The sequence below is a fragment of the Leopardus geoffroyi genome, chromosome C3 (genome assembly GCF_018350155.1).
Source record: "Leopardus geoffroyi isolate Oge1 chromosome C3, O.geoffroyi_Oge1_pat1.0, whole genome shotgun sequence".
Lineage (NCBI taxonomy): Eukaryota > Metazoa > Chordata > Mammalia > Carnivora > Felidae > Leopardus > Leopardus geoffroyi.
Window position 1 is genome coordinate 130,394,506 of NC_059338.1, and position 21,620 is coordinate 130,416,125.

At 38.1% G+C, this 21,620-nt stretch overlaps 1 protein-coding gene and 1 long non-coding RNA gene across 3 annotated transcripts in view; one reads left to right on the forward strand and one right to left on the reverse strand.

Annotated features, from left to right (window-relative positions):
• Positions 1 to 1,432, reverse strand: part of LOC123586051 — a 50,658-nt gene extending 49,226 nt beyond the window's left edge. For both annotated transcript variants that reach the window (XR_006706570.1, XR_006706569.1), the window contains exons 1-2: positions 1,316 to 1,432; positions 125 to 273 (exon numbers count right to left, since the gene is read on the reverse strand). This is a non-coding gene — a long non-coding RNA (uncharacterized LOC123586051). The remainder of the gene's footprint in view (positions 1 to 124; positions 274 to 1,315) is intronic.
• Positions 1,433 to 1,521: 89 nt separating this feature from the next.
• Positions 1,522 to 21,620, forward strand: part of UBE2W (ubiquitin conjugating enzyme E2 W) — a 74,759-nt gene continuing 54,660 nt past the window's right edge. Inside the window, exon 1 of the mRNA XM_045454890.1 lies at positions 1,522 to 1,623. Coding sequence (XP_045310846.1) covers positions 1,522 to 1,623 — 102 coding nt within the window. The remainder of the gene's footprint in view (positions 1,624 to 21,620) is intronic.

The following is a 21,620-nucleotide window of genomic DNA, read 5'->3' on the forward strand; positions in this document are numbered from 1 at the left end:
ACTTTAGATGGTAAAACCTGACCTTCTGGAGAAATTTTCTGAGATCATAGGGATAAAGATTTCCAGAAGAAAATTTATCTGGAAAAGCTTTCCTCTTTCCTTGGGATATATGGGTTTTACTTACAAATGAAATGTTGACAACACAACTGAGCTGACACCAGATATGCTTCTGGATGATTCCTGGTTGCCAAGACCCTCCAAACATTCCTCAAGGACACAGTCATTTTGCACAACAAAGGGAAACCAGCCCATTTCTGGCAATAGGGTGGAATTCTAAGAGGAAAAAGCAAATCAATATAACTTCCTCTCCAGTGATGAAGAATGATTCATTTATATTATACTATAGAATAATCGGTCTTTTTAAAAGATCTTTTTCCTTTTTGAAAACACTTTAGAGAATTTCTCAGAGAACGTAATGATCTATCTTTAGGGGGAGAAGAATAACATCCTACATTGCTCTTATATTTAAAATCTTACAGAAATTTGCAAAAAGAGCCCAAGTTAATAAAATGATAGATTTTAAGCGTTCCTTCTGGTAAAGTAAAAACATTCTATTCAATGTATCAGCCACCTAAATCTTTAAAAGAACATGAGGTACAAGCCTTTGGCTTCCATTTTCCTGTTAAAAACCAACGACATCTTCAGTCTTGGGATAGCTTTTAAAACTGTGGCTTCTGATAAATGTTGGCAGAACTGGTGCATTCCCAGAATAAATTCTGAATGCTCAGCTTTCCCTATTCAAAAACATCCCTCGGTCAAATGACTACAAAACTGCCCACCATGAAACAAGCTGAAGAGAAGTCCGGATGTGCTACAAGCTGTAAGTGTAAATTATAAAGTGCACTGGCACATTATGTCTAGGATCAAATCTCTATAAACAAATGTGAATGCCCTAACAACCCTATTACTGATACACGTGAAGTTTAAAACTGAGGGGCTGGGGTAGTGAGGAGACAACAGCACACAAACAAAAGAAAAACTTCCCTTTTCAGGCAAGTTTCAGCTCTATCCTTGCCTTTAAAATACCTAAGTGCTGTTTTGCTCTCAATTCTTGTCCCACTGTACAAAGAAATCTGTGTCTCTATCCCCCAAATTAGGAATATGAGAAGCTTTCCAGACCGTAAAGACCAGAAAGCAGCCCCGCAGGTAACTGGCCCCAAGGGTGTGAAAGCGGGCATGGTGGTGTGGAAAGCCACGCGAAAGGAAAAAAAAATCTGTAAACCCTACACCTGTGGTTGAAAACAAACAAACAAGAACACCCCACGGGACTGGACATCATCAAAATCTCGGGGTATAGAGAGAAAAAACCAACCACCATGGCGAGATCAGAACCAGAGCGGCGTTTCTTAGACGGGTCAGCAGGTGAGCTCGCCGGGCACGCCGGGGAGCTGGATGTGACTGAGTACCGACAGCGCCATTTACCGTGCTCTCGCCTGCCCCTCCCCCACGGAGGCCCAGCGCTTCAGCCAATCCCCTCCCGCCGTCCCCTTCCCATCGGAGGCCCCGCCCCCCGCGCCCAGGATGCTGGGCCCCCGCGGCGTGACGCGAGCACGGCAGCTCCGCCCCCTGCGTCTCTGGCCTCGCCGGCCTTGGGGGGATGGTTCCATCATGGCGTCAATGCAGGTGAGAGGAGTTTGCAGCATCTGGGCGGGCGAGGGAGCCGCCGAGAGAACGCAAGCGTTTTGTCAGGGGCGGCGTCTGGGACTCTGGGGCACCCGGGCGGGCTCGGGAGCGGCCCTGGTAGCCAGTCCTTTCCCAGCCTCAGGACGTTGGGGAGGGGTGAGAGAAGGCGAGAAGAAGGGCGGGGGAGGGGGGTCCTCGGTCGGTCGAAGCGGACACCAGCCGGCCGGGAAGTTGGGGGATAAAGAAGGCTAAGAGGGGGGGAAAGGGCGAAGTTTGGCGTTGGTTCGGCGACAGTGGTCTCGAAATCATCTGTCGTTCACACACACACACTGGCCTGTCCGCCCGCCGCAGGGATGCCTTCTTCGCGGTCCCCGGCCCAGCGGAAACAGCTGCTTTCGCCGTTGTCACTGGGGCAAGGGCGGCCCTGAGAGGGGCTGAGTGTGGGGTAGCTGAGAAGGCGGCTGGCTGCAAAGGCGCCTCGCGGCCTCTGCTCAGGCCTCCCACGCCCAGCTTCCCTGACTATTCGGCCCCTCGGCTCTCCTCTCTTTTGACTCTTAATCCTTTGCCCCGTGTATCTTCCTCTGTTAGCCTTCGCACTCTCAACTAGCATTAGTCCGGCAGCTCACTTTGTAGCTCTCCCCGAAGCTGCCCTTAGTCCATCAACATCATTTGCCGCCTAGTATGCAGTCTCCCCGAGATCTGAGTCACCAGCCCCCTTATGCCTTCGGGATAGCTCGCCCTCAAAATTTTTTTTCTACGGTGCCCCACCCTTGTGATCGCGGTAAGGCTACAGCCCTTTGCCCTTCTTCCCCAGGTCTTTAGTGGAATCTTAGTTTGGTAGGAGGCGTTTATTAAACCGTGTCATAGCTACCTGAGTTAGCAGTTCATGGTTTTCTGGCTTTCCAACTTAATACATTCTTTTTTTCCCCAAGCCATGGAGTTTGGTGTTTTGTTTTGTTTTGTTTTCCAGGCAAAGATGGCAACCACAACTGCAGTTTTGTAAAGATTGACTGTGTTATCTATAGCTGCATTTAATTTTACAGATGAAGACTAGCTCTAATGAAAGTATATGGGAAGAGAAGGTAGAACTCTTGTTTGGAGTGTCAGCTGAGTGCTTTTTAGAGTTTTGACATCATCTTAAAGAGACTGACATTTTTCTCAGAAGGATTTAGTGCTTTTGTTTCTAGAAGAATAAGCAAATCTCCCTATCCCCCCCTCTGTTTTTTCTCTCGTTTCTAGGCAAGATCACTTTTTCTTCTCTTTTCTGCATCTTCCTCTTTTGTGGACATACTTGCTTCACATTTACTTCTGTGCTTTTTCTTATCTGTTCCCTTTCAACTTATTTTCCGTGCGATATTTTTACTTTTGCTTCTCACTCTGGACTTTCCTTCAGAATAGAAAAATGTATATAACGTTCCTAGTTGAAGGGATGTCACAAAATGGTGCAGGGAAAAAAACAAGAACAATTTGAGGAAACATTATACTTTACACTAACCTCCCCAGAGACGTTAGAGAAGTTTCGTCATTTGAGGCCAAAAAAGGAACTGTGGAACACTAGTTGAACAGTAGATAGGCTATATGACTAATTTAAGATTATTTGTATTAAGATTAAAAGTATTTGTTTTAAGACTAAAAATTAAGGTTAAATCCACAACACTTGTGAGATTGTATTTGACCGAGAATTATAGGGATAACTAATTGGTTAGATTTAGACTCCAGGGTTCTGGAAAAGGCAGATTTCAGTTTTTAAAAGAAAAAAGTACAGAACTGAGTCAGTACAGAACTTAATGGTGATAATCTTGGATTTTATATGGCGACTTAAGCAATGGAAAAAAAAAAAAAAAATACTTGCCACTGCATTTTTCTGTGTCCCAAGTACTACCTCTGAGTATCTTATTACCCTTTATTCCTTAGTGTCTTCTGATTAGAGGAATGGAAAACTAAGGTTTCCTATTTTAGTTAAAATAAAACCTTTCCTTTTGTGTGTATTTTTGAAATACCCGATAAAGGTTTTCTGGTAGTAACTAGAAAAATAATTTTAATATAGATAAATCAAACTTCTGAAACACATTACTACTTTCAGTGTGTTTATTCTGTCTTTGGTGAACAAAATTTTTTCCTGACCATCTTAATAGCAAAAAAAGTTTTTTGTAAAGATTTTGTTTTTTTAAAGTAATCTCTATACCCAATGTGGGGCTCAAACTTAAAACCCCAAGATCATGAGTCACATGTTCTATGGACTGAACCAGCCAAGTACGTCTTAAATTTAACTCTTCAAAAAACTGAATTACATATAAAACTGCAACCAGATTATCAAATTTGTTTATTTACTTATCAGTTATTTTTTAAGGGCCCACTGTGTCGGGTACTGATCAAGGTGCTGGAGATAAAGCAGATAAACTAAAGCAGATCAGGACTTCTGCCTTTGTGGATATATTAGTCTAGCTGAGGGAGACAGATAAGAACTAAATATTTAAGTTAATTGCATAGTATATTAGAAGGAAGGTGTTAGTGCTTTGGAAGGAAGTTAGGAAATGGATATTTTGAGGATTTCAGTTAGGAATCCTCAGCTTAGGAAAAAAAGATACTGTACACAAATGCTGCTCTGACCATGTCTTACCTAAAAAGTTTTCAGATTTCTTTATCTTACCCATACCAGGATATTATTGCTGCTGAAGAGATTACGTAAGCTGTGAGAGGAACTGTGTCTTAAAAACATAAATACTCTACAATTGTAGGATTTGATTACTTGGTAAAATGAAATAAGTCTTTAGGATCAATAACATCAAGTAGACTTTGATTTTCTCATTGGAGAATATTTTGAAGTTGAGCTTTTAACTTCTTTACTGTACCCTATCAGTGCCTCCCAGCCTTTTCTCAGGTGGTGGCATACCTAGGAAATAATTTTTGAATCAGGTACTAAGGTGGATGAAATAAAACATTGGTGATGAGTATCATCACATCTGTACAGATCTGTACATCTGGCACCTCTGTAATGCTGGAGGTGCTGTCCTCTATCATACTGATAGAGTTGTTCTTCAGTATACAGTGCAGAATTGTGGTTTTCAAACTTATTTGAGCCTTTGAGATATTCTTTCCCATTTTTTTTTTCTTTCCAACTGTTTCTTCCTAGAACAAAGTCACATATTACCAGGATAATGGTTAGATTATGTTTTAAGAAAACATTCTTAGAGAATGGTGGGTTTCTGGCAGTGCTTAACATTGGCAGGAGTTAGAGTAAAGAAATAGATCCACATTTAATTTTGACAGTTCTAGAAATGTTGAATTACTCTTGCAAATTTTGTGCATTTTTTCTCTCTTACCTAAAGGGGACTTATTTATTAACTGTTGACTTAGCTAGATGAAGGAGATTAAGATTTAGAAACAGGTGGACTTTGAATGGGTGCTTCTTTTCAGAGGATTTAGAAAGAATAAATTATTTTGGATTATTCACAACACTGCACTGCTCTTTACTCAAGTATCTGGCTGTAGTAATTGAGAGGTAGAATATGGGCCCTTACTGACATTTTTAGTAGTCACATTGCCTTGATGGACTCCATATAAGTGTTTGTGATGTGAAGGGTTACAGCATAATCAAAGGTTAGAAAATTGACTCATCTTGGATCTTGAGGTTTACTGGGTACTGATACCTAGAATTATAGTATCTGAGAAGGTTGATTGGATAATCTGGCTAGGAACAGGGCTGTCAGGGAGCTTTTAGGAGAAGCCAAGGAAAGGGGGAACAGAATAGAATTGAAGGTATTTTGTGTGAATGATAAATATAACTAGATAGTAGAGTTACTTGAGTAAAGGATAAAACTAAGGTAATCATCTTAACTTTCAAAGCAGTCATTGTGATACTTTCTTTTAGCTGTTAATCAATTACTGCTTAATGAGATGCCTTCTATTTTTATCCTAAAGTGTTTGGGTGTTTTATTTAACTTTTCAGGTCTCTTTCACTCCCATGGGCCATAGATCTCCCGAGAACAGGAAAAATACCTTTTCTCTGTCTCTTAAATGGGTGCATAGTGATTACAGCAAATGTTCATTGCTTGGCAAACCAAAAAGCGTTTCTAACTATAGCAAGTTCTGAAATAGTTTAATTCTATTTTACAGAAATCTTTTTTTTTTTTAATTTTTAAAAATGTTTATTTTTGAGAGACAGAGAGACAGCATGAGCGGGGCAGGGGCAGAGAGAATGGGAGACACAGAATCTGAACCAGGCTCCAAGCTCCAGGCTCCAGGCTCTGAGCTGTCAGCATTTAACTGACTGAGCCACTCAGGCACCCCTGAGAATTTTTTTAAGCAATTCTGTAATAGTAAGGTTGAGGCCCTATGAGGAATAATTTAAAATTCATATTTATATATATGTATTCCCCCAAAAGTTGGCTTATTTTCTTAGTTTATCTTTGCCATAATTTTTATGTTTTGCAAAGTATACTTAACGTTCTTTCTAGATTCTTATTCCAACCTTGTAAAATGGAAATCAGATAATCCTGTTTCATTTCAGTAGAGACGGAGAGTAATCACTTATTTGGAACGTGACTTACCCCAAATTATGTAGCGACTGTGTGGTGAAGCTGTGATTAGATCTGTTAATGCTATGAAGTTGTAGGTTATTAACATATTAACAAGTTTGGCATTATAGAGAAATCATTGGGACAATTACTTAACTTTACAGTCAAGAAGTAAACGTTTGCTAGAATATTTTATAGCTTCTATAGCTGAGAGGATAATATTCCCCATATTTTGTAATATAAAGTTAATGCATCACATTTTAGAAAGAATTTTTTTATGCATGTACTTGTGTGCTGAGTAAAACTATGGCAAATCTTTGCTGTTCAAAGATAGTTTTTTAAAAAAATATGTTTATTTTTGGTTGAGCACAAGTGGGGTAGGAACAGAGAGAGGGAGATGGAGGACCTGAAGTGAGCTCTGTGCTGACACACTGACAAGCAGTGAGCCCAATGTAGGGCTCAAACTCCGGAACTGTGAGATCATGACCTGAGCTGAAGTCGGGCGCTCAACCGACTGAACCACCCGGGTGTCCCAAGAGTCTTTATTAATCAAGGAGAATTTTTTAAAAATTTATTTTCAGTTTTACTCTTTTTTGAATGTTTATTTGTTTTTGAGAGAGAAACACAGCATGAGCAGGGGAGAGGCAGAGGGAGAAGGAGACACAGAGTCCGAAGCAGGCTCCAGGCTCTGAGCTGTCAGCACAGAGCTGGACACGGGCTCGAACCCATGAGCTGTGAGATCATGACCTGAGCTGAAGTTGGACGCTTAACCAACTGAGCCACCTAGGCACCCCAAAGAGAATTTTATTTTTATTTATTTATTTAAAAAAAAATTTTTTTTAACTTTTTATTTATTTTTGAGACAGAGAGAGACAGAACATGAACGGGGGAGGGTCAGAGAGAGGGAAACACAGAATCCGAAACAGGCTCCAGGCTCTGAGCTGTCAGCACAGAGCCCGACGCGGGGCTCAAACTCACGGACCGCGAGATCATGACCCGAGCCGAAGTCCGCCGCTTAACCAACTGAGCCACCCAGGCGCCCCAAGGAGAATTTTAAAAGTAGGGGTGATCTGGCATCTTTCTGCAAGTATAGTTCTGCGTAGTATTTATCTAAATTGAACATTTGTTATGTGAATTTTATTTCTTTGTGTCATTGCTGTCTGCTTTAATTTTACCTACACAATACTTGTTCCTGTTTGTCAGGTGTTTTTAATAATTCTTCATTTGATAGCCTTTATTTGTGAATGCAGGTTTTGGGTCACCAACAAATGGTGCGTGCCTTTGAGTTATTTTATTCTGATAAAAACTAACTTCAAAAAAAAAACAAACTAATTTCATTCAGTAGGTCTTATAAAACTTCATTAGAAAAAAATATAGGATCTGGAATCAGAACACCTGGATTTAGGTTCTGTTTCACTACTTAATGTCTGTGTTGCACAGAAATCAGTGTGTCAAGTTAGTGGTTAAGACAAAAGCAGATTGATGGAGGTAAACATGTATGAAACTGCTTTTTTTGACTTTACTTCCCAAACCTGTTTTTTTCTCCTGTAGTATTCTTCATATTGGTACATGACAACTTTATTCATCCATTTGTTTAACCAGAAACCTTGGTTTTGTCCTATCCCATAGTCAAAACATCATCAAATTCTATCCAGCTCTACCTTCAGAATATATCCAGAATGCAACTGTTTGTCCTGTCTTCTGAATTACTTCCTGATGGAAATCCTTGTCATCCCTCATCTGGATTATATCAACAATTTCATAACTGATTTCCCTGCTTCTGCCCTTGTTCTCTGTCTTTTCTCAGCCCATTATTTAGATTCTTTCAAAACAAAAGTCATATGTCACTGCACTCGCATCCCTGCTGTGGCTTCCCCGTTTTACTCAGAATATACAGTTGACCCTCCAACATTGCAAGGGTTAGTGGTGCTGACCCCTGCGCAGTCCAAATCCATACATAACTGTTGACTCTCCAAAAACTGTACTAATAGCTTACTGTTAACTGGAAGCCTTACCGATAACATAGTTGATTAGCCTGTATTTTGAATGTTATATGCATTATATACTGTATTCTTAAAGTAAGCTAGAGAAAAAAAGGAAAGCCATAAGGAAGAGAAAATGCATTTATATTACTCTACTGTATTCATAAAAAAAAATTCATATGTAAGTGGACCTGTGCAGTTCAAACCCATGTTCAAGGGATTACACCTGTAATCCAGAGTCCCTGTTAGAGCATAGAATGCCTTACATTATCTATCTTTTTCCCCTCCCTGCTCAGTTACCTACAGACTCCTTTCTATTTCTACCTCAGGGCTCTTGCCTTTTTTTCTCTTCTTGGAGTCTTCACCTATTGGGATGGCTCACTTCCTTTATTTATTCTCAGATCTTTGTTCATATGTAGTTTTCTCAGAGAACCCTTCTTTTGACCACCCCAGTGTAAAATAGCTCTTCCATCCATGGCAGTCGTAATTACCCTGCTAAGTTTTTCATAGCCCTGACATACTATTTATTAATTTACTTACTGTTTTTCCTGAACATGACTCAATGCCTGGTATTTAGCAGGCCCTCAGTAAATGTTGAAGGAATAAATGAGCGCAGCTTCTGGATTCAGATAAACTTGGTTTGAATTGATTCTAGCCTTGCCACTTAATAGTTGTATAACCTTTTTGCCCAATATAAAATAGGAATAATAATCATATGGGATAAAGTTGCAAATTACTTCATGTCATGGATCTTTAGAGGCTATAGGCCTCTTATTTTAAACTATAGTATCCCTATAAGATACTCACTTTTTAATTTTTTTTTTTAATATTTGTTTATTTTTGATAGAGTGTGGGGAGGAGCAGAGAGAGAGGGAGAGACAGAATCCAAAGCAGGCTCCAGGCTCTGAGCTGTCAGCACAGAGCCCGACGCGGGGCTCAAACCCACGAACCATGAGATCATGACCTGAGCCAAAGTTGGATGCTTAACTGACTGAGCCATCCAGGCGCCCCCAGATACTCACTTTTTAAAAAAAATTGTCTGATTCTTGCTCCTGTGTTGGCTATCAATGGGAAAAAGCAGATTTCCTATATGATCCTGTGTCAAATGAGATCTCTCCTATTTCCACACTATAGGAGGGAGAGAAGAAGTATGGTTTCTAATTAGCATGTATGCTTGACTAATTCTCAAATTTTGAAGAGGATTAGCAAAGTAATATTTTGACTTTTTATAACAGTTTAAATGGCACATTCACATTTTTTTTAATTTAAATATAATTCACATACTATAAAACTTACCTTTAAAAAAAATTTTTTTTTTAATGTTTATTTATTTTTGAGACAGAGCATGAGCAGGGAAGGGGCAGAGGGGGAGACACAGAATCCAAAGCAGACTCCAGGCTGTCAGCACAGAGCCTGATGTGGGGCTCAAACTCACAAGCTGTGAGATCATGACCTGAGCCAAAGTCGGATGCTTAACCGACTGAGCTACTCAGGCGCCCCAGAACTTACCATTTTTATTAAAATGTACAATTCAGTGATTTTTAGTATATTTACAACCATCATTACTATTTAATTCATCCCCAAAAGAAACCTTTTACTTATTAGCAGTCACTCCCCATTCCTTCCCCCCTCCTCGACTCCCCTTCTCTTCCACCCCTGCCCCTCCAGATGGAAATCACTAATCTGTTTTCTGTCTCTTTTTACCTGTTCTGGGCATTTCATATAAATGGAATCATACAATATGTGGCCTTTTGTAACTGGCTTCTTAGTATAATGTTTTTGAGGTTTATCCATATTGTTGCTTGTATCAGTACTTAATTCCTTTTTATGGCTAACAGTCCATTTTATGGTTATACCAGTTTATCCATTCATCAATTGATTGACATTTGGGTTGTTTCCTGTTTCCATTTATCAGTTAACTGGCAATTTGAATTGTTTCTACTTTTTGAATGCCACTATGAACGTTCATGTACATGTTTTTATTTGGCAGTGTTTTAATTTGTCTTAAGTATATACCTAGTAGTGGAATTGCTGGGTCATTTGGTAACTCTGTGTTTAACTTTCTAAGGAACTGCTAGGCATTTATGACAGCACCATTTTACATTCCCACCAGCAGTGTGCAAAGGTTCCAGTTTCTACACATTCTGGCCAGTGTCTGTCCACTTTCTTGATTACAGCTATCGTAGGTGATGTGAAGTGATACCTCCTTGGTTTTTTGTTTGTTTTGTTTTCTGTTTTGCTTTTTTTTTTTCTTTTCTTTCTTTCTTTCTTTCTTTCTTTCTTTCTTTCTTTCTTTTTTTTTTTTTTTTGACAGAGAGAGTGCATGTGCACACAAGCAGGGCAGGGGCAGAGGGAGAGAATCTTAAGCAGGCTCCATGCCCAGCATAGAGCCTGACTCGGGTCTCCATCCCATGAACCCTGAGATTATGACCTGAGCCAAAACCAAGAGTCAGACATTTAACCGACTGAGCACCCAGGCGCCCCTCTCCTTGATTTGCATTTCTCTAATAACGAAGGATGTTGCGCATCTTGCGTTTATTGGTAAATTTCTTGGAGAAATGTCTAGCCAAATCCTTTGCCCATTTAAAAAATAAAGTTGTCTATTCAGTGAATTGTAAGCGAGTTTTTTTCTGTGTGTATTCTGAATATAAGCCCCTTATCAGATACGTGATTTGCAAACATTTTCTCCGAGTTATGTTTGCACGTTCCTGATGGTATCCATGCCAGCACAAAATTTTTTATTTTGATGAAGTCCAATTTAACTGTTTTTTTCTTTTGTCAAATTTATGCTTTTGGTGTCATATCTAAGAAATCATTACCTAATCGAAGGTCATAAAGATTTACACTTTATTACAGCTATGTTCTCTTCTGAGAGTGTTACAGTTTTAGCTCTCACATTTAGGTCTTTGATTCATTTTGAGTCCACTTTCTATATGATGAGGCATATTTAGTTTAATAGCATTAATATGGCAGCTTGTTTTTTTCTTTTTGAAGTTGCCCAAGGTGAGAGCCTATCAGATTTGATAGTATCCTGCTGTATTCAAATTATTTTTTTAAGTCAAGTGGAGCTGTTAAGCTGTTTTTCAGATGACAATTTGTATTGCAGCCCTACTACTAAAAAATGTTGATTGTGGTCTTAATAAAGTGTTACTGAGAATATTTATTCACATACCCGCTTTTATCATAATTAAAATAGGCATACCAACTTACTTTTTAGACTTAAAAAAACTTCACGCCACAGGGCATTTTAGAGGTCATCTGATTCAGCCAGCATACCTTTTCTTTAAGTCATTGCTGTATTTTGTGATTAGAAGTGTTTGATAAAATATAATTTGTTTACTTTTGTACTACATGAAAAGAAGATATTTGAGCAAATTGAGTATACGGGTGTTTTTTTTTTTTTTTTTTTTTAATGTTTACTTATTTTTGAGAGGGGGGCACAGAGAGACCAGAGACAGAATCCAAAGCAGGCTCCATGCTGTTCCCGGAAAGCCCAAAGTGGGGCTAGGCTCAAACCCACAAACTGTGAGATCATGACTTGAGCTGAAGACCCTCAACCTAGTGAGCCACTCAGGAGCCCTGAGTATATAGGCTTTTTATTTATTTATTTTTTAATATAGATTTGATATGAGAAAAATTGTCACATTCTTAGGAAATCCAATTTAGGAGTTCTAGTGGAGAAGATTACATAGGTGAGCATATTGGTGTCATTGTTCTTGATCTTGCTTAGTGGAAACTCAAATAGAATTCATTTCTTTGTAACGATTTGAGCTACCTTGACACTTCTACAGACTATTCTCAGTATTCATGGATTCTGTATACAGGATTTGTGAACCTGCCTGCTTGGTAAAATTTATTTGTAAGCCTAAAGTCAATCCTCATGGTGCTTTTGTGGTGATTTGTACACATGTGCAGAGCTGTGAAAAATTGGAGTACCTAAATGTGCACGTTCCCAACTGCAGTCAAACAAGGCAACACTCTTTCATGCTGTAACTGTTTCCGCTGTCATGCTGTAAACAAGTGTCCTTTTTTTGGTCTATTTAGTACTTCATGTTTTGGGGTTTTTTTTTTTGCATTTATGTGCTTTTCGAGATTTCACTGTTTAAAATGGTGCTCAGGCATATTATTGAAGTGCTGTCTAGTGTTCCTAACTGCAAGAATACTGGAATGTACCTTATGTAGAAAAGGTGTGTGTTAGATAACCTGTTTTTAGGCATAAGCTCTTGGCCTTAGGTTCAATGTTAATGAGTCAACAACATATATTAAGGATTCTTTAAACAAACACACAAAACCAGGTTGTTAACTGATTGGTTGAGTGTGACCAGAGGATGTAGGAACCTAACTCTCTTTCCCTTAGGAACAGTGTGGTTCAATATTTGCTAACTTAGTATTTGCTGTGATTTTATAGTCTGTAACATAACTACTGTGAATACTGAGAATTGGCTGTTTGATTTAAATTTCAGTCTGCCTTTGATTTAAAATATATTGCAACCAGGTTAAAACTGGTAAAACTTGCTACATCTAGGTTCCTTGTTTCCTTTTTTACCTTTTTCTGCTGTAGATCGATGCCTTCTAGTTTTTTTACTTGAGTTACCCGTACAATTCAAGTTGGTGGTTTCCCACTTTGGCATTATATTGAAATCACCTGGGGAGCTCTGAAGGGAGGTGGGGGGGGGGGGTGGGGACCTATCCCCAGAGATTGATTTAATTGGTCTGGCATGCATCCTGGGTATTGGAATTTTTCTCAGCTCCTGGGTAATTCTAATGTGCAGTATAAGGTGAGAACTCATCTTTACTACAGGGGGTGAACTTAGGCGTGCAAATGATGTAAATTGGATCAGGTGTAATCCATCTCCTTGGACCAGATTTAGAGTTCAGGAGATAGTAGACATTTCTTTCTTCTTCTTCTTTTTTTTTAATTAGACCTTCTTTTTTAATGTTTATTTTTGAGAGAGCGAGTGAGAAAGAGCATGCACTGGTGCTCACAAATGAGGAAGGGACAGAAAGAGAGGGAGACAGAGGATCTGAAGTGGGCCCCGTGTTGACAGCAGAGCGCCCGAGTCGGGGCTCGAACCTGCGAACCGCAAGATCATGACCTGAGCCAAAGTTGGACGCTTACCCGACTGAGCCATACTGGTGCCCCAATAGTAGACATTGCAAAGTTGATACCTCTGGAGAGAACTTTAAGAACCAAATTTGAGACTGACAGTGTTTCTATGTGTTCTTGGCTATCTGTATAATTACAGTTCTATCAAAGAACATCCATTTCCTGTACATATCAACCAGTGTTGACTGCTTTATTAATTTTAGTGGATTCTCTTGTTTGGTGGCTATTTTATACAAAGAAAGTTTCTGCCAGGAGAGTTCTTTTGTGGAGGAGGATACTTTTGTGAACAAAATACATTCTGTGGCTGCTGTGTGGTCTTCTAGGCTCAGTTATGAGTTGAGTGATTTTTCTATGCCAATTGTGTACCTAGACAGACTTTCCAATTTTATTTCATGAATCTGTGGAGCTGAACTTGAGTAATTCCAATCTCAAGTTGTTTTGTTGTTGTTATTTTAAATAATCTTAGGGGCCCTGTATTAAAATATGAATAGTTCTTGGAATATTAGTCTTGTCTTTAGTCTTCTGGCCCTTCCTTAGGGCCATTATTATTACTGGCCCTTGCATCTCCCATTCTAAGGCCTATGCTGAACTTTTTTTTTTTTTTTTTTTCAACGTTTATTTATTTTTGGGACAGAGAGAGACAGAGCATGAACGGGGGAGGGGCAGAGAGGGAGGGAGACCAGAACCGGAAACAGGCTCCAGGCTCTGAGCCATCAGCCCAGAGCCTGATGCGGGGCTCGAACTCCCGGACCGCGAGATCGTGACCTGGCTGAAGTCGGACGCTTAACCGACTGCGCCACCCAGGCGCCCCATATGCTGAACTTTTTATCAGTCCATTAAAATCCCTGAGAGTCAGGTTGTTTATATGATTCTGGGTGCTGGATCTCTCTCCCCTGTCCATTGGTTGAAGTGGACATTACTGCAAACATGTAGATGCTGCACCCTTAACTTGCTAGGAATACTTACCAATTCTTTTTAGTCACTTTTTATATTGAACATCCATTTTGAATTCTGGGTCTTTTTTTTTTTTTTTTTTTTTTTAATTATGAATTCTGGGTCGTTTTGATAGCCCTCCTTCTTCTTATTGTTCCTGGGATTAAAAAAAAAACAAAGTTAGCCCTTTCACTTTGTACCTGACATCATGCATGAATCCACCAAACTTAGCTTCAGTCCTCACAGTGTATGCACTTTTTCCTAACTCCTAGCACATTTTACCTCTTTCATTAGTATTTTTCATTTCTACCTCTGTATAACTCACAGAGCAGTGTATTAGTGGTAAGCACTCAGGTGTTTTCTGAGTATTCAATTCGGTAGAACAGAGACTCAGGAAAATGCTTTTTCAACATAGGTCAGAAATGATATGAGAACATGGATTTCTTGCTATATCTCTTATTCCTTTGGTGTCTCTTTTTTCACTTCTGCCTTAGCCCAATTACACCAAAGAAATGAGGTGAATGGGAAAAAGTATATAGAATTTTAAAATCAGTGTAATATTTGTTAATTACATAAATCTCTCTCAACTAGATTAATATTTTTGGTAATTCTTTCATATTGGAGAGACCTTTATGAACTCAATGCAAATCTATTTTTTTTTTTTCTCGTGATTAAACTTCCAGTCCATAACCCTTATGGTAACAGCAGATAATCTTAGGTCTTGCTTCATTGATAATAAAATAATGTGGTTGCTTTCTCTCTAAACCAAAATATGTTGTGTCTCAGGATATTTCTCATGTCTGAAATTTATTCTTTTTCCAGATGTTTTATTCTTAGGGTGTGTCTAGGTGTGGTTTGGGTATAGATCTGTTTGTGTGTGCTTGTCGAGGTAGGAGGTTGTTTGGGGAGAGAGTGTTGTGGAATAGGGAATTTGTGATTGGTTCCTTCAGATGTTGCAGAAGACAGGACCTCTGTTGATGTCTATAAAATACAGACTGGTTTCTGATAAGCCTTTTTATCTTTAAACATAAAGCTTTTGCATAGTGACAGAGTTTTACTTCAGATTCTTCCAACTTAAAGTACATGGAAAAAATTGGTCAGTTTAGAATACTCCTATCAAAAACAAGACAAAAAAACAGAAAAATCAACCCTGAAAGGATAAAGAAGTTTGGCTCAATCCTGGCAAGCTTATAGTTTTCAGAAGTTTGTGCTGACAATGATAGAAGTACCAGGGGAGGCTAAGACAGTTAATGATGAAGGCTTGGAAAGCATTATCCATGATCCTAAACAGTAAAAATGGTGTCAGTAGGTACTGCTCCCTCTTTTTTTCAGCACCTAGTCTAAAATTGATAATTTTTTTGTATCAGCTTCTGACCGAAACCAGGTTTTTTAATTTAAAATATGTTGTTAATGTGTTTTATTATTGTATTTTACATTTTCATAAAGTGGCCAAAAATAAGGTAAAATTCAGCTCTAGTTTTGTAATTGAAAAAAACTTTAAGGTAAATTGATATTTTCTTAAACTGGCAACATTGGTTGCCAAAATTGATTATATAAATCAGTCATTTATACTTATCATATTTCTTTTTGTTTTTGTTAGGATGAAACTTAGTGTAAATACATTTTATGTTCTCTTTAAGTTTATTATTCAGATAGACTGTTTTACTCTCTAGAGTGTTACTGTGTTACTCTCTAGAAAAAAATCAAGTTGTTGCTTTTTGTTTTAATTTTTTTTTAGTAATCTCGACACACACCTCGTATGCTGGAACTAATGACCCTGAGATCAAGAGTTGCATGCTCTTCCAAGTGAGCCAGCCAGGCTCCCTCAGGTTTTTAGTTAAATCTCAGTGGCCTTGTATTTCCAGAAATTTTACATACTAATGTTAAAGAAGTTGCTGACTTCTGAGTTTGCATGGAGTGAAAGAAACGTGCTAAAGGTATTTTTAGACTCTTAGAGTTATACTGTGGCTATTTTTGACAGCTGAGGCCCAAATATGTGTAAATTTGTAAGCAAAAATTATCATTAAGAAGACAGTGATTTGGGGTGCTGGCTGGCTTAGTGGAGCATGAGACTCTTGATCCTGGGGTTGTAAGTTCGAGCCCCACATTGGGTGTAGCGATTACTTAAAAGCTTTTATTAAAAAAAAAAGACTGGGGGGTGCCTGGGTGGTTCAGTCAGTTAAGTGTCTGACTTCGGCTCAGGTCATGATGTCATGGTTCGTGAGTTCAAGCCCCGCGTCCGGCTTTGTGCTGACTGTGAGGAGCTTGGGATTCTCTCAGTCTCTCCCCTGCTCGTGTGGGTGCATTCCTTCTTTCTCTCAAAGTAAATATATAAACTTAAAAAAAAAAATAGTAGCCTTTCTACTACTATACTATTTATACTGTTGTAGCCTTTTATAACACATTGATGTCTTTTATAAAACATAAACTGAAACTATTCTGAAAAAAAAAACCTTTTATTTTGATCACTTCTACGTATGTACATATATATGAGATACTCTGTCATCTACCTTAAGCACCAGGTCTTAAGCATATTGCCGTATTTTTCATGTTAAAAATATTCCTGTAAACATTAAATATGATTCTATTTTTCTTTTCTTTTTTTTGATTCTTATTTGCCAAAGTTAATCCAATCTTATAGAGGTTTCTGCTGTGTCAAGGGAAAGTATTGATGGAGTAAATCCCTAAAATCACAGGATAGCGTAACTGAGCATGCTGAGGAAGAAAACAAACAACTGTTTATCTTCAGTGTAATAAAAAAGTTGCACAAACTATCTTTTCATTAAATGGATATTTGGGTTTGGCAAAGTAACTAACTTGGAATCTTAAGGTTAGTAGTTCACTTTATGATTTTATTCTTGCTGATGGTAATCTTTATAAATAGTGCTTAGAGAGGCATCACATTTTGTGGGCGTTTAAATGGGTAAAAGGTGACAAGGGAAGGGAGGAAAATTGTTTATACTGAGTAGCATTTCCCCCAATACTATTTTTTTTTAGTGTTTATTTATTTTGTGAGAGAGATGGAGCACACGTGGGGGAAGGGCAGAAAGAGAGGGAGACACAGAATCCGAAGCAGGCTCCCGGCTCCGAGTCATCAGCACAGAGCCTGATGTGGGGCTTGAACCCACATACAGTGAGATCATGACCTGAGCTGAAGTCGGACTCTTAACCAACTTAGCCACCCAGCTGGCTCCCCATACTATTTTTAATTAAAAATGGAAATTTGCTTGCTTTAGACAAGATACAAGGTAATGATAAAATGAATTATGAACCTGTTTGCTTTCATACTGGTGATTTGTTCGTTTGGCTAACTAAAAAAGTTTGTATAGTAGATTTTGTAATTAGAAGGAAATTTAGAGAGCTACAAAGAGAAAGTAGCTCTTTGTATAGAAGCCTTCTCTTTATTTGCATTTTTGCCTCTGTGGACCAGAAGCAGACAGTACTCCTTTTGACATATCGATCCTTTGACAGGATGTCAGAAGGTCACTTATACCCTAATGCTAGGTCACAGTGCCTACATCATTCACCTCATTTTGTCTCATTATGTAGGCATTTTAACATCTCACATCATCACAAGGAGGGTGAGTTTAGTATAAAAAGATTTTGAGAAAGACTACATTCACATAATTTGTAGTATATTGTTATAGTTGCTGTATTTTATTATTTTATATGATAATTTATTATAATATTTTACTGTTGTTAATGTCTTATTGTGCCTAGTCTATAAATTAAACTTTATTGTATGTATGTAGAGGAAAAAACATAGTATACATGTAGGGTTTGGCACTCTCTGTGGTTTCAGACATTCACACGGGGTCTTGTAGTGTATCTCCCTCAGGTACGGGGGCACTGCTGTATTTAGTTTTGGAACACGTTGTAAACCATTGTAGTTATGTAGAGATCTGGATATACAGAAATAACACTATGTTCACGTTAGATGAACATATTATAATATATAGGATTTACAAGATAATATACAGAAGTGCTTAAAACTTTGATGAGATTGTATGCATCACTTGTAAAACTACAGAAAACTAATTGCGGGTAAATATTGAATCAGACTGAACAATGTCTAGAGGAAGCTGCATGTAGCTTTGACTTGTGAAAACAAGTAGAATGGGTTCTGGGATTTTTTAATTAAAAGGAAATTTAGAGATCATTTAATCTAATTTTTTTTTTAATGAAAATATGGGCCCCAATTTGAGGTGACTTAACTTGGCTAGGTTCATACTTCTCAGATAACTCTACTTAACAGACAGAACAGATATGTTTTCAAAGAAATTGTCCATATTATCAATTTTATCTTTCCAAGATGAGTTCCATTACAAAACTAGATTTTACTCAGAACAGTAAAAATCACAATAAGAATGCAGTACATCTTTAAAAATGTATGTATTTATTATATGAATGTTCTAATATTTACTTTCAGTAAGTTCCAAATCATCAGAAGTGTGTTCCTTTGGGATTAAGTCTATAAAAAGGAAAATCTGTCCAACTAAGATCCATCAAGTTTGTGGCTTAAAAAGATCTTATAAAATCTTCTTAGTCGTAAATATTAAAAGGTAAAGGCGCAGTCGGTTAGGCGACCGACTTCAGCCAGGTCACGATCTCGCGGTCCGTGAGTTCGAGCCCCGCGTCGGGCTCTGGGCTGATGGCTCAGAGCCTGGAGCCTGTTTCCGGTTCTGTGTCTCCCTCTCTCTCTGCCCCTCCCCCGTTCATGCTCTGTCTCTCTGTGTCCCAAAAATAAATAAACGTTGAAAAAAAAAATTAAAAAAAAAGAAAAAAAGGTAAAGGCCCTGGAAGCTGTCTTCTGGTATAGAGAGTTGAGTGTCAGTGTTTGTTCTAACAGCCTGTCATGATCTAAATAGTCATGTTCCTGTTGTTTCCACTTTTTCCCCCCATTATGAGCTTTCATTCTCTTCCCACCCCTCAATTTTAAATTATTCCTTAGAATAAATTTTTAAGAATAGTGTTCCTGAGTCACAGAATTCAGTATTTTCTGGCTCTTGAAATACTTGATGACAGTTAATTTAAAGTCATTGGGTTGGAGCTTCCCCAAAATGGTAGAAAACTATTTTGCTTTAGGGGTACCTACAAGAAGAGTGGCCGGTAAGTAAGACATAAGCATAGCAGAAATGGGAACAGAGCCGTTTTGTATAATAGAATCAAAAGGGGTAAAGCTTTTCACGTGGAAGATTATAAGTGATAAGTCACCAAAATGGGTGACTTTGTTTTTAAGTAGGCTCCACACTCAACGTGAGGCTTGAACTCACGACCCGAAGATGAAGAGTTGCATACTATACCGACTGAACCAGCTGGGCATCCCGAACCCCAGTAGAATTTAATAAGCAAGTAGCATTGAACCTTGAGAAGTTTTGAGGGGTTGAAGCTTAAGTGAATGTATTAGAGGGGAAGTAGAGAGGCAGTGGATGTTGGCTGAGTTCAAGGAGTTGGGATAGTGAAATGAAAGGAGGAAATGGACAGAAGTAGAGGATAAAGGATGACTTTTTGCTTATTTTAAAGCTGGCAGAGACCCAGTTGATGGCTGAAGGGAAGGGATTCTGGAATGGCAAAGAGTGAAGTTATTATAAGTCAAATTATTAATTTGATCCTAGATGACTTGATAAGATCCAGTGAGAGACTGATGGGAATATTTTGAGAAGGGAAAAGAATCTCCTTTGTCTGGGACTTCAGTGAAGGACCAGAGATTGACTATAGGGACCATGTGTTTTGTTCTGTTTTTTCTTTTAGTTTTAGCTAAAGATGAGGAAACAAGTTGTGGTTTGCATTCTTTGCATGTTTTAGTATTTTTTGCTAAGAGGAAGCTTTCCATTAATAACTTTTGGAGAACATCTGGGGCTAAATTTATAGATTGCAGCTGAGAGAGACGCTGGAGTTTGTTATTTAAAAATATTTCCCCAAAGCAAATGAAGCTGATGCATATTTTTATTTGTTCTCTAATAAAGTTGGTTAGGGAAAACTCATAATTTTAGGATAGTAATCTTTTATTTCTTTTTATTTGCCATCTTATTTTTTTTTTTTGTCATCTTTGAATTTTGATACTAGTGTGTTTATTTGGAACTTTCAACTTTTCAAAATAATGTTTTGTCTGTTGGACAGTCTCATTCTATCCTGTTAACAATCTGAGGTAGATACTTAATTATACAGCAATTAAGATAAAGGTTATTATTTATTCAAAGTTACATATATAATATACACTCCTGAAAACAGGTATTGAAATATATGAATATTTGAATATATAATGAAATATATCCCTTACAACATATTCTAATTTATACTCTTTAAGGTTTGTGCTTTGCTTACCTTTAGAACAAATAAGTGACAGAACCTACTATTCCTAAATCCTAATTCTGGTTTCTTGTGATAGATCTGCAGTTTGATTTGAAGGTCAAACCAAACTTTCCGCTCTTTGAGGACAGTATTATCCATCATTTTATCCAGCATATTTATTTAAGGTTTGATGTGTGCCAAACCTTGGCTAAAATGTGCATTTTCCACTACATAGCATGTTTTATGCTTTATGACATTTTATTTTCCTGAGTAATTTCTTTATTAACACTTACAAAGTCTCTGGATATAGCCCAGCCTGGCAAACTGGAAGGTAAAAAATTTTGAATTGTACCTTTACAGGAGAAAAAAAAATTAATATTCTTCCGAAGTTTAAAAAGGTTAGCTTAAATGAGACCTCATCTCAATCAGGCTTAATGCTGATGACTGTTTTTCATCTACAGTGTGAAATGTAGTGATCAGAAGGAGAAAGTAGACTCAGCACTGTATTTCATTTCATCTGGAGTCAGTGTTTCTGGGTAACTTAAATATTTTATTTGGAGTTATAATTTTCAAAAACTCCAGATAATTTCTGAACTAGCTTGAGAAATTCAGGTTTGATTCTGGGGTTGTAAACTCATTGCCTTCTGAATGAAGCAAAGCTGGTTTAAGGTATAAAGTATGTGTGATGCATGCATTGAGTTTGTAGTAGAGAGCCTACCCAGCCTAAAGAGCCTCATTTAAAAGGAGCAACTATGCTTCAACTCTGGTTGATTGACTTACTTTCATCCATCAGTCTGAATGTTCACAAGAAGCTTGAATTCCACAGGTTCAAAACTGAATTTAGTCTCAGCTGCCTCCAGCTCCAAAGAGAGATCTGCAATTCCTGCCTGTTCCTCTTAACTGTATTTCTTTCAGATTAATAGCACCACCATCCATCCAAACTAACATCCTGGAGTCATTCTTTTTGCTTCTCTTCCTCCCCCCCATCCAGTTACCACTCAATCCAGTACATTCTGCATCCTAATATAGTCCTGTGATTGCTCTGGTTGTTCAGTAGTAGTGTCCCAACCCTTCTTTTTCTAGTATTCAATCTGACTTCCTGGTCTTCCTTCTCTTAACTTCTCCAGTGTATCTGCCCACCATTATTGGAGTTACTATTTTTACTAG